The sequence below is a fragment of the Thamnophis sirtalis genome, unplaced genomic scaffold, assembly GCF_051295495.1.
Source record: "Thamnophis sirtalis isolate CommonGarterSnake01/CBP01778 unplaced genomic scaffold, rThaSir2_p1.2 scaffold_1, whole genome shotgun sequence".
Lineage (NCBI taxonomy): Eukaryota > Metazoa > Chordata > Lepidosauria > Squamata > Natricidae > Thamnophis > Thamnophis sirtalis.
The window spans coordinates 81,241,660-81,255,772 of record NW_028261381.1 but is presented as its reverse complement, the minus strand read 5'-3'; the positions used below and the strand labels follow the sequence as shown (position 1 = coordinate 81,255,772).

Here is a 14,113-nt window from a genome sequence, read left to right as displayed (position 1 = left end):
ATTTAATACTCCTCGAAATTGCCAAAACTAGTTTCTTCATCACATGATGCAGTGGGATATGAGAATGACCTTGGGAGACGGAAGGAAAAGATGCAACTGCTTCATGTAAAAAATATTTCAGCCCATAGGGAAAATAGAGACATAAGTATAAGCATAAGTAAGTAAAAGTATAATCTTTATTGTCATTGTACTTAAATACAATGAAATTGGTTATACATAGTAAGGATCTCACAAGGAATCCTTTCTAGTTTTATGGAAAATAAAAATAAGGAAGAAGTGTGTTCACACTTGCAAGATTCTGCTTCTGTAACCTTACAATAAAGGTAATGCTAGTATTTAGGCTTTGTGCTTCCTGTCTGGATTATCTCAAGGGGCTGACCCATGAAGCATAAACTTGTAATCCAGCCATCTTCATTGTTATTATTTTTCATGATCAAGATTGGTCCACCTACATTCCCCACAATGACAACAAATAAACTCTTATTCAAGAACCAAGATTGCTAAGGGAAAGAAAGAAAAGAGGGAAGAAAGTAGAAGCATTAGATTTCCACCTGTAGTGGAAAGTGAGCTTCTCAGCACTCAGAAAACATCGTTATGGTGATGGAGGGTAGGCAGAGCTTTAACAGAAGGCACACTTAACTCTCCCAACCAAATTCTTGACGCAACATAACACTTTTTTAAAATATGAAACTATAGGCTGTTGCTTAACTTTGCAGCATACAAAGTTGTTTTGGTGGTGGTTATTATATTCAAAAAATAAAGCAGCAAACCAGGTAGCAAGCCTAGGAAGAAAGAGACTGAAAGCATGCTCCCATCTGTAGGCTTTTTATTGCTAACTCCAGAATTACACTTTAAGATTATTATGATATCTCTTGCGTTAGACATACACAAAGGGTAACTTTCTGGAAAGAATCTGAAATTAGGCTCTTTTTCTTACTATCACAACATTGGAAGCAACAAACATAAACCTGATTGCCGAAAGTCTCCATGACTACAATATTGTTCTTTAAAAACATACTGAGAAGTCACAGGTTTCACCTTTTCATAAGATACCTCATTCTGTGTTTCTACCAGATCAGATTCTAATTGCATCAAATAGATTCAGCACACCGTTTCACTATGTGAGAGGTATTGTAATCATTTAGCTATTCAAAGAAAAATTTATTTCCTGATCATGCAGCTAAAAACAGTATGGTCTATTGTTGTGCTAGGGAGGAACGATGCAGAAAAAAACAACATCCAAGTAAGTATCATAATTAAATGCATAAGAAAAACGCAAATATTTTATTCCAGAACTTTAAAGTTCTTTGTTTATAACGTGCAAGGAAACTTAACAGGAAGTTTTATTCACTGCTTCTAAACAATATTATTTTTTCTTGTCACTCAATAGCAATAGCACTTAGACTTATATACACAGTGCTTTAAAGCTTTCTTTAAGTGGTTTACAGAGTCAGCATATTGCCCCCAACAATCTGGGTCCTCATTTTACCCTCCTCTAAGGAATGGAAGGCTGAGTCAACCTTGAGCCTGGTGAGACTTGAACTGCCAAACTGCAGTCAATCAGCAGAAGTAGCTGCAGTACTACATTCTAACTACTGCGCCACCATGGCTCAATACCAATAATCCTATGTCTAATTTCAATACTGTTATAGTATTATAGGCCCCTAATAAAAGGAGCCAATGTTAGATGAACTGGCCTTTCAAATTTCTTCAGGATCCACAAATGTGGATTATGAAGCAAGGACCCAAGGGTTTAATTACTGTTTTAGGATACACCCCAACTCAGTAAAATTGTTGAGTGTTAGCACCATTATTTGTTTAAAAAGCTGAACATGAAACATAATTTTAAACATTTTGGTTTAAAATTATAGTTAGAAACGCAAAAGTAACAAGAGTTCACATGCAAATACATGCGTATCTATACACTGACATACATACATTTTCCTCCCTCCCTCCCTTTTCCTTTCAGTATAGTCTGGCAGTGTTGTTTTAGTCCCATTTCTAGTAAGTTTTATTATATCAGGAAAAGGAAGTAAGATGTCTGTCTGTCTGTATGAGACACATGCCAAAAGCGGGGGAGGCATGGGGGGGTCATGCTCGCACATGTCACACCCATAATTCTATGTGCCCACCCCCCGCTTTTGGCACATGATGGCATGGTGGACCCATTTTTCACCCTCCCTAGGTTCAAGAGCCTTTCTGGACGTCTGGGGAGGGTGAAAACACCCTGGCCCATCGGAGGCCAGAAATGGCCTGTTTGCTGATTTCCGGTCTGATCAGAAGGTCTGTTTTTTGCTCTCTTTGGGCTCCAGAGCCTTTCTAGAAGCCTGGGGAGAGCAAAATTGGCCTCCTCCCCCCCGGAGGCTGAAAACAGCTTGTTTCCTGACTTTTGATGGGTCTAGAAGGCCCAAAAATCAGCTGGCAAGTGCACACACACACACGCGCACCAGAGCTGAGCTCCCATGCCCACCAATATAGTTCCACATGTCACCTGTGGGCACGGTGCCAAAGGTTCGCCATCATGGATATATAGTGTGAAATCATTCTATTTCCCTATAAAACACAACTTAGATTTCGTACATTAATTATATTAATTTTCATTAACATTAATTTTCAGATCCATATTTTATATTGTATCCATGTTAATCTAATATTCACTGATAATCATTCGGTTTCTCAATCAACAATATTCCTTTATTTTCATATAAAACTACATATTCATTTATGTCCCTAAATGTATATACATTCATGTCCCCAAGCCAACACACCTGTATACACATACTCTTTATATATTTTTCCAGAGATACATAAAACAGCTAAGAGGACATATCACCTCCTTGTCTTAAATCCTGCTCAATCCTGACCTATTTGCTAAGCATTCCATTTATGCTCATGCATTATTTACTTCCATCAAATATTGCTCTTTTTGCATTCAGCAATCAATCTTCAGTTCCATATTCATGCAAACCTATTCAATTTATCATAACTTTTACTAAATCAACAAATGTACAATGAGCTTCCTCATATTCATGTATTTCTCAGTAACTTATGAAGAACAAAACTAAGCTTTATGCACACTCGTCTTAAAGCCGTACTGCATATCCCAAATTCTGTTGTCATTTCTTGTACCTTTCAATCAAACCTCTGCCTGACAAGGGGCATATAATATATTAATCCCCCTGTAAGTTTGGCATTCATTTTTTCCCCTTTCTTTTTCCTTGTATAAGGAAGCAATAATGGCAGTTATGACACAGTCTTTGCATACGTCTTACACAAGTTGCACAATCATTCCAGTGGTGGGATTCAAATTTTTTTACTTCCGGTTCTATAGGTGTTGCTTTGTGAGTGTAGCTTTGTGGGCGTGGCAGAGGAAGAATACTGCAGAATCCTCATTTCCTCGCCACTCCTGGGGGAAGGTCACTGCAAAATCCCCTTTCCCTCCTTACCCCACTAACCTGCTTTCCAGCTCTGTTCTCCTGTTCAGGGCGACAAAAGATCAGCTGGGAGGCAGCTGGGGCAGGGCCAGCCTAGTTGCCAGTTCTCAGAACGACTCTAAAATTTCCGCTACTGGTTCTCCAGAACCTGTCAGAATTGGCTGAATACTACTTCTGAATCATTCCATAAACAAGTAGCATCCATAAATTAACATTTCTTTTATGATATCAGCTCCACCTATATCCTTACAATTTATCAACATCTTAATAGTATTTTTTTCTTGCTTTTTACCTATTTTTCTTGGATGCTAATATTTGTAGTATTCCTTCTAATTTTCATTTATTAATATAATGTCCCCAACTTTTTGGGCTCCACGGACCAGCAATAGTGGCAGCAGTGCACTCTCCCGCTGTATGCACAACCCAGTTCCCAAAAGGCTGTGGATCGGTAGCAGGCTGCAGATCAGGGTTTGGGTACCCCTGCTTTAACATATCACTCCTATTCCCATACAACTCTTAAATACTTCTTTCCCTGAGAATTATTTCAATACCTTTATTTTTAATTTCATCTACTACATTGGACTCCCTAAAGAGTTTTCATTTCCATTGAAAATGTTTTATATTTTCTCTGCTTCTTTTAATCTTAATAGTTCTATGCTCTCTATATAAATGAATTGGAAAGTGTAAGAATGATGAAGGGCTCTGCATGTATGCATTTATGGGAGGGTACATGAGAGAGGGAAGGAGAGAGGGGGGGAGAAAGAGAGGGGGAGGGAAATAGAGTGTTAACAGTATAAATCCACAATGAAAAAAGACTGATAATGTATTTTTTATTGGTGAAATAAATGCTTCATTTGCATTTGCAGTAAAATTTGCTAAGAATATTTTTCTCAAACTTTTGCACACATGATAAATAACTGCAAATGAATGATAAGTTCCCCAAACTTATCACACTCAACTAAATGAACTATTTATACATTAAAGAATTTCTATATATGCTGCTCTACCATAAAGTTTATCTCCTCCAAAGGAACCGTTATGGGCAATCAAGTCAAACCATTTGACCAATAGACTATAACATCATCAATGATAAAAAAATAAAATAAAATGAATATTTTAAAACACCCCTTACATATTTATATTACATCTGAATTTATAATGGAATATCATTTTTAAATCTACCTAGCAATAAAGCCACAGAACGTTTAGCTAGCTAAGAGCAGATAGATTTTACTTCTTTTGGTTTCTCACTTTTCCAATATATATCCTACAATTCATAATTATTTTGTCTGCATTCCTATATACACACATGTAATGCTTTGTAATATAGACCTTATTGCAAATATGTTTTAAATTGTGCAATTTTTCTTTTACAAATACATTCCAACTGATATAATTTTTGTAAATTTCATGGAAATAATGTGACTTAATTCACATGTGCATTTGTTAAACTTTTATCAAAATTTAAGTGAGAAATAGCAATAGCAATAGCAATAGCAGTGGACTTATATACCGCTTCATAGGCATTTCAGGTCTCTCTAAGCGGTTTACAGAGAGTCAGCATATTGCCCCCAACAATCTGGGTCCTCATTTTACCCACCTCGGAAGGATGGAAGGCTGAGTCAACCCTGAGCCGGTGAGATTTGAACCGCTGACCTGCTGATCTAGCAGTAGCCTGCAGTGCTGCATTTAACCACTGCGCCACCTTGGCTCTTAAAAATATTCCCTGTCCATATTCCTATTCATTATTATTCCTGTCCATTCTTACCTCCAGTGTGAATTATTGTAACTATAATGTGCTTTACCTGTATATTGCACGAGGCTTTCACAGAGAAGCCATGGAACTACTTGAACACATAGATTGGTTCTTGATTTCTATTCAACATCTTTAGATGCTCGCCTTAGATAAGCATGAGTACATCATTTCTTCTCTAAGGTCTTTTTCCGACTGCTCCCACTATGGCAAATTAACTTTTTTTAAAAAAAATCTAACTTTTAGAACTATTCCCCAAGATGAATAAAAACCAGTCTTGTTACCTATCACTTTTCAAGGAGCATCAAAATAGTTTTCTTCCAAGTGAATCTTTTAGTACATCACTAATTTCCTAATTTTCTTTAAAACACATTATCATTTTTTAAAAGGTATTTTTCAGAGAAAGGTACGACCAAATATGAAACATAAAACAAATAGCAATATAGTCAACATTCTTCATTATCTTTCATCTGTTTATTTTGGAGTGCTAGCTTTCTACATATCTTGAACTTCAGATAAAAGAAAAGATAAATGTAGGTAAAATGGATTTGTGGAAACCAAGGCCCACAAGAAAAAATTAGGAGAACTGTGCTAACTTTAAGAAGAAGTGGGGAGGGGTAAGCGGATATGACTGTAATATATGAAAACAAAATGCAGAACACCCTTAGAGTTGAAAAGCAATTGAGTGGCCCATAGTCTGTAGTATGAATGGGGAAAGAAAGATTGTGTAAAAATATATTGCCATGCTCAAGTTGAACACAAGAGGCATGATAATTAAATGACAAAAAGGCAGATTGTAGACTGGCAGAAAACTTATTCCTCTTAAGGAACCTACTAGCTTGACTAAAAGTCAAAACCTTTGAGTGGTGAGCTCTGGTGAGCTCTCATAAATAGGACTGCTCATAAGGTCTTTGAAAAAAAAAGATAGATTGTTCAAATAGTCTCAGTGGATATTTAAGGATCACGGAAGTTCAGGCTAACTTCTGAACTAGCCCAGACCACTCATTAACACGATCAAGGATTACTTGGAACAATATAATGTCTACATGCACATGCACAGAATAATTCATTTATTTTCAATGGTTTTGCAAAAACAGATTTAGAAAGCAACCAATAAAAGGTTCTAACAGTGGTCAGGGTTGTTTCCAAACTGAAATCTGGTCTTCAGAAGAGTCTGTGGATATCACAAGGCTGCCTTTAATAAGAAATTGTATACCACCCTTTCAGCTTTTTTTTCTTTGCTGTTATAAAAATTATTTCACAATGGGATTCTGTGTTAAATGAGTTTTAAAATGCTATCATTTAAATCACATCTTGTGCAGATAAATATTTATTAGATTATAAATATGTTTTGCAAACCATGGTTAATCCTCTGGGGGCAAGAAGCTATGTAAATCCGTTTTATGGGCATGGATCCATTTTACCCCCGTTGTTCCGAGAAATCTAACAAGGCAACATATAAATTCAAATGAAAACACATATTTGACAGTTCTATCTACAGAACACTTTTCCCTTTGTGCTTGCAACTGAGTAATGAATCTCAGGCCTCTATGTTCCTCCCTTTGGGAATGAGTTGGAAAATGGCTACTAGTGCCCCACATTCTTGACTCACTGACAGCCAAGGATTGCCTGGATTGAAACAGTACAAATAAGTGGCCTACTCCACTGGTATGGACATGTCCAAAGAGAAGCACCTTCCACTATGGCCAAGACTGCCTATCAATTAGAAGTCAATGGCTGGTGACCACGCAGGTATCCAAAACAGAGATGGCAAGCCACCATCAACAAAGATATGCAAGCCGCGGGCCTGCACCATGTTGACCGTACAAAGTGGTGCTCAATGACCTAAAAAGCAGACCCTGCACCTGTGGGAATATGCTAGGAAGAAGGAGGAGGAGGAAGAGGAAGTAGTAGTAGTAGTAGTAGTAGTAGTAGTAGTAGTAGTAGTAGTAAAATGCAAAAAGAACCCAACTATGCAATTTATCAACTGTTTGGTAGACTATACCACAGGAGCCAATGTTGATCTCTTCAAGCATGCTACAACATTCACTTAAGCTTACTTTTATTTACTTATTCACAATACCAAAGCAAGAGAAGCCATTCTGATGATAAGCCATGATCAGGTATTTACTGCAGTCAAATAATGACCTAAGGATTTGGAAGTCCAATGAGATCAATCTACCTTACCCGCAGGGTTCCTGAGTATAACTTTTGGGTAGCAAGATACAAAAGTAATTTTCCTAAAAGAGCACTAACATTGAAGAGCACTAACATTAAGACATTTCAGTATTTCCCCTGATCTATTCTCAAGGCTGTTTATGAGACACAGAGAGAGAGAGAAAGAGAGGGAGAGGGAGATTATGAATAATATTAATACACACACACACGTAGTTATAAACTCACTAAATCCTGATCAATAACAATAATACCACAGCAGTGATCTGTAATAAAAACTATTACTAATACTACAAGACTTAACTATATTTTTCATTTCACATTTCATTGAGATGGAGACTGTGAAAGATAGCAATAGACATGTTACTGATAATCTATTTCTCTCCCCACCCCTGCTCCATTTTATAATCCTGTCTTCTGTTGAAAGGCTGAAAAACTTTTTGTCCTGAGTCACCCAGAGTAATAACAATTGTATATAGTCTGGTATTACTGTACAGGAAATAATGATTCATGTGGTATCAGAAAAATGCTCTTACCAATCCTGCAAAGAAGCAAATTATAGACATACTATATCTCAAATTATTTCATAGATTATATCTGTATTCTTTAGAGAGAATTGCCTGCTTCCATTACTTTGCTACCAAAACACTACAATAGATTCTTATCTAGTTTGTTTGTCCAAAAGCCTGTAAGCTAAGGCAAAAAAAACCTTGCCCAAGTCTGCAGAGTAAATTGCTAACTAAACAACACTACCTCCTTACATATGTAGATTATTTTTTCCTAATGATTCTTCTAAAATGTAACTCTCTTGTACGAAATATCTATATCTGAAATTAAGGTAAAGGTTTCCCTTGCATATGTGCTAGTCGTTCCTGACTCTAGGGGGCTGTGCTCACCTCCGTTTCAAAGCCGAAGAGCCAGCACTGTGTGAGGATGTCTCCGTGGTCATGTGGCTAGTATGACTCAATGCCCAAGGCGCACAGAACACTGTTCCCTTCCCACCAAAGGTGGTTCCTATTTTTCTACTTGCATTTTTACATGCTTTCGAACTGCTAGGTTGGCAGAAACTGGGCTAAGTATTACATGCACTAGGGATTTGAACCGCTGAACTGCTGATCTTTCTGATCGGCAAACTCAGCATCTTAGCCACTTAGCCACCGTGTCCCTATATCTGATATTAAAACACCATAAATATCTAGAACTCCCAATTAAACTGCACACCAGGAATGTTATTCAAAGACAGAAGAAAGGCAGGGCTTCAGCTAAAGCTTGTGCATGCATTCTTTGTTCTCTTCATCTTGGTCTTTTGAACTCTACATCAAGTGTGCAAGCTTTAGTTCTGAAAAATTCAGAACAGCCATTCTGAATATGTTATATTCAGGAATGTGGTGTGTATTTATGTATGTATCTACATACACACACAGAGAGACACACACAGAGACACACACAGAGACACACACACAAAGATGAGTTTAAATGAAAGTTTGCTATACAAATAGAATCCTGCCCTAATTAATAAAAGAGTTGGCACATCTGAGGTGTAAATATTTACATCATCAATAGGGGATGGCAAAAATACAGGTTTTACTATGATTCTTTCCTGCCACCTAGTGGTTGTCTGGATTTTTGTAGCTCTGGTTTTAGAGACCAACAAGATGCAGAAAATAATCAAGGGCCTGAAATACTTTCTTTTTGTTTCAGAAAAACTGAAGAAAAAGAAAAGTGTTAATTTTTTTAACCTTCCAAAATAACAGTTAGATCATTTGACAAGGCACCATAGTAGTACTATGAGAAATTAAGTAAAGAAACCTCTACTGAGCTATTATGACTCTACTGAAATGCCAGGTAACCTAGCATACCCTAGCAATATGCCATTAAATACCAATTGAAAGGTAGGGTTGCAGCTATCAGAAATAATTATTTGTATATTCCTACTGTGCTTATTGGGAGTATGTCACTGGAAAGGAGAAACTAGGCAAATGGATACTAGGCCCAGTATCCAATCAAGAAAGACAACTCTAATCCATATTGCTACTATTTGTACCATATGATATTTCTCTAACTTGGGAAAAATATAAGAAGTCTAAAGTTTTTTTTTTGAGACATCACTCACAGAATATGACTGAGGAAAGATATGGACAGGGGTCTTAATTACTCACCCATCTGAATCATCTGCCATTCTTCAAATGAAACTTTGGCTAATTTGTAATACATACATTGATTCTCATACAATGCAGAATGAGAGGGGGGGAATGACATTCCCTGTTGGTGCCACTGGGCCCCTGAATAAACTTTCCTTGTGGAAAAATATTGTTCTGGTCAATCCAGTTCTACACTTTCTTTTTCCCCCCATACCCACAAGGACCTACATTACAATCATTACAACAAATGATTAAAAATTGTAATATTGAAATTGCTTCCTGGAATTAAGTAGCTATTCCTCAGGTAAACCATGCAAATAAATTCAGCAGCAACAAGGGTGGAAGAGCTATTGTGTTACCTTTTCAGCTCTACAGTTGTTTAGGCCCATACTATTCAGGGAGGGAAGCTTTCCATCAATATGTGGTTGCTGCTGTTGCTGCTGCTGCTCCCGCTGGATTTGTTCTCTCATCTTTCGAGCCTCCTGAATTGCTTTCATTACAGTGTCCTGGTCCCCAAAAAGGGCAGGTGAGTTAAGACTGGAAAGTATGTCTAGAAAGAAAGGAATGATTGCAAGAGTGCATTAAAACGTGCTCTTTTCAAGAGATTTTTACACAGTCACAAACACACACACAAACACACACACACACACAGACACAGACACACATACACACTGTAATTTCAGATGCTGCACATCAGAGGTGGTATTCAGCTAGTTCTCTCCGATTCGGGCAAACCACTAGCGGCGGCTGTGGGAGGCTCCGCCCACCCACCCTGATGTAATGCAGAAGCACTGCGCATGCACAGAAGGCAGTGCACATGTCCAGGCATGCATGCGCTCACATTTGCGACCTGGTAGGGAAGGTAAGTGAATCCCACCGCTGCTGCACATATTAAAAGCCTGTTTCTTTAATATTAAAATGGATAGCAATTTTAGATTTGGGCAACAGCTGTAATTTTGTTTTCCATCCTGAGCAATGTTCAATCAGAGATAACCTCTCATGAAGCAATTAACAACAATTATTATTATATTAATGATTTAATCAAAACATTTGATGCCTTTTAAAGTGAGAATTTCAGCACATTTTTCAATCCTAGCACAAAGGATCAAATTGCACCTACACATGTTTTTTGCTTTGTATTCGTAAATTTATTTTATTAACTGACATTCATGAAAAATTCATATTCTGTTTTCTTACAGAGGTTAATATTTCCAAGTACTAACTGATATAACTGATTGCTGTTTCATTTATTTTTCCATTATGAAGCTGACAAGTTAGACCCAAAACATTCATGTTAACTACATTCAAACATGAACCTTATAGAACATAAAAGAATTAAGTCCAGTTCAGTTTTTACCACAATGTTCAGTGATTGACGATGAGGGAGAAAAGAAGATAAAGCTTTTACCTTTTAATATTTTTTTATCATAGAAAGCACCTAATGAAGCAACTTTTGATATGGAGAATGAGGTACAACTATGATGCAAACTGTCTACGATGCTCTTTTAAATCTAATGTGTATTTGGAATAATATTAGATTGTTGTAAGCAAAAAAGGGCATTTTACAACATACTGTATCATTGTGGGTTATCATTATACTATAAACTCAAAGCTGCAAATAAATTGAAATGATATATTTTAATTACAGTTCTTATCAGAAGCAAGTGTGTATGACTATTAAATAAATATTTGTTATTTCCACTACTGGATTTAATTGTATAAAAGATTACTTGTCTATGTTTAATCAAAGCAAAACATTAATTTAGTGTGGGATATTTAAACTGCATGCTTTTGCCCAATTTAGGTAGGTTTCTTGAGACTTTAGACTGACCAGGATAACATATGATTTAGTTACAATATATCTGGATTAATGCAGTGGGCTTTTTGGATGACTGCTTTGTAGAGTGCTTAGAAATTACTCCTTGTATGAGACAACAAAAGCAAGAACCAAAGTTGATTAAAACTTTACATTCCAGTTTTTGCAGACCCATTGAAATATTAATATTTAATCATTGTCCTACAAATCAGTATCATTCCTGAGCAACCACATAGGCCTTCTCCAAGATGAATTGACTCCAACCTGATCCTTCAGATCTCCCAAGAGTGTACCCATTGCTGTCCACCTTAGTGATGGTCTTCTCTTTCTTTCCACCTCTCTAAACCAGGGGTCCTCAACCCCTGGCCCATGGGCCACTATTGGGCTGTGGCCTATTTGGAACCTCATACATGTGCAGCTCAATTTACCCAAGTTGAGCTGCACACATGCATATGCACATCAGCACATTGCAAGTGGAGGTGTGCACACATGCACATGCCAGCCCACTGCTCGCACAGCCCAGTTCTGCTTTCCCACCACAGCTTGAATGCTGCAAAGTTTGGGAACTGCTACTCTACAGGTCTTCACATAATAGGTCTGAAGTAGGATATTTGAGAGTGGTCATTTGTGCCTCCAGGGAAACCCTGGAGATTTGTTCATTGATTCATTTTTTGTTTTGTTTTGTTTTCTTGGCTATCCGTGGTATTCTCAGGAGTTTTCTCCAACATCAACATTCAAAAGTGTCAATACTCTTTGAAACTGACTTCTTCAAAATCCAACATTCACTTCCATTGAATATCCTGGGGGATATCATTGCCTGCACTATTCTGATCTTTGTAGATATAAACATAACAGAGCATCTGAACATTTTTCCCATAGCCATTATGGGAATTCTGTATATATGCTATTCTGCATATAGTCTGCAGTATATGTAACAGTTGTTCCTTTACTGTTGAGTTTTGATCCTAAAATGGTAGATGGCTTCTGCCCTTTAACATATTCATTGTTAATTCTAAATTGGTTGTTGTGCCTATTGTTATTAGTTTGGTCATCTTTATATTTAATTTTAATTCCATTTTTTCACTGTTCACCTTGATTTGTTTTATTAGAGTTTTCAGACTGTTCACTTTCAGTAGTATCTTTATCAGGGGTGGATTCCTGCCAGTTCTAACCTCTTCTATAGAAGAGGTTCCACAAATCTACAATGACGTTTAGAACCAGTTCCAGTTCCCTCCTCCCACTCGTCCGCACATCATCAAGATGAAGAGCGAGAGGAGATTTCTGGCATTGAAGTGTGCAAGTCTTAAAGCTGTCAAGTTTGAACACCCCTGGGGTTTTTTTCTAAAGGGTTAGGGATGCAAGGGTCTTGTAACTTGATAGCTTTAAGACTTGCACACTTCAATGCCAGAGTTCCTGAGCCAACAGACTGGAGGAGGAATACTGGGAGTTCAAGTCTACAAGTCTTAAAACTGTCAAGTTTGAATACCCCTAGGGTTTTTTGAATACCCCTAGGAGCAACCCGCATGTGCGAAGGAAGATGGCTGCCTGAGCTCACCGCTCAGGTTGGAAGACAGAGAAAATACCCAGTCTGTGTTTTTACCGACCGCTGGACCTCTCGAACGGAAGGTTTTGGGAGAGAGGAATCCAGAGCGTCCGGAGGGCTGCCTGCTGGAAAGACATTCTTGGGCGTCCTGGGACAAGCCTCGGCGGTGTTAAACAACGTGGGACAGCCTTCGGGCGCCGTTCCCCCCCCCCCCCGGTGGATGGTGGCTTTTCAGCTGACAGGCAGCGTTTCTTGCTGGCGTGGACCGAGAGAGGCAGAGAGAGGCAGCTGATAGGCAACGTTTCTAGCTGGCGTGGAGCGAGGAAGGCAGAGACAGTCTTGGACGAGCCTCGGCGGTGTTGGACAGCGTGGGACGGCCTTCGGGCGGCGTTTCCCCCCCCCCCCCCGCGGATGGTGGTTTCTCAGTCAACAGGCAGCGTTTCTATCGGGGAGAGCAGCGTTTTCATCTGGAGGGAGGCTGAAGGAGCCTGCTCCAGTGGCCTGATAATTTCTGGCGAGTGACTGCTGGGCACCCCCCCCCCCGCCCTCCTCTGCTGCTCCCCCCGCTGCCCCCCCCCTCGCCACATGAACAATAGACAGTAACGGCGCCTTCTTAACGAGGCCAATCTACAATCCTGGCCTGAGGGAGCTTTGGCCCTCTTTAATTGCTGGCTAAGAGAGCCTCGCCCTCCCCCCCCTGCTGCTGGGTGACGTTTCTTTCTTTTCAGCTTTGGCATTTCAGCTGCTCCTTGTGAGGGATTGAGATTCACGCCGGGCTAGCCATCGCCCTATGGAGAAGGTGATCAGCCAGGAACAGTACTGGGAGAGAATGGGAGGCTGTTCACATCTACTGCCATTCCAGCTCGGCTGGGCACCCCCTCCTCCCGCTCCCTTCGGCTTGGCCCCTCCTTTCGGTGAATTCTCCCCCCCACCTGGTTGCTGCTGCTGCAGGGCCTGCTATAGGGCCTTCTGCTGTTCGACATCTGACTCTTTTTTGAGCGCGGCTTCTGGACTGCATTTCCATCTGGCACGGCCACTGCTACCTGATACCACCCTGGACTTCTGGCCTCAGAGAGCGCCACCATTAGATGAGCGGGGGTACTGCAGTATGCGAGAAAGCCCCCTGCTTCCTTCAACTACTCTGGACTTTCTGGATTTTCCCAGAATCTGTCTGTTGCAGAGCCATCTGCTGAGAACTATTTGGCTCTCCCTGAACTCGCACTTTAACAATTTTGCGCTACTTTTATTCTT

General features: G+C 39.2%; 1 protein-coding gene across 7 annotated transcripts in view; it reads right to left on the bottom strand.

Annotated features, from left to right (window-relative positions):
• Nucleotides 1-14,113, bottom strand: part of SOX6 (SRY-box transcription factor 6) — a 476,183-nt gene that overhangs the window by 41,669 nt on the left and 420,401 nt on the right. For all 7 annotated transcript variants that reach the window (XM_087717470.1, XM_087717425.1, XM_087717434.1 and 4 more), the window contains one exon: nucleotides 9,863-10,053. In XM_087717470.1, coding sequence (XP_087573596.1) covers nucleotides 9,863-10,053 — 191 coding nt within the window. The remainder of the gene's footprint in view (nucleotides 1-9,862; nucleotides 10,054-14,113) is intronic.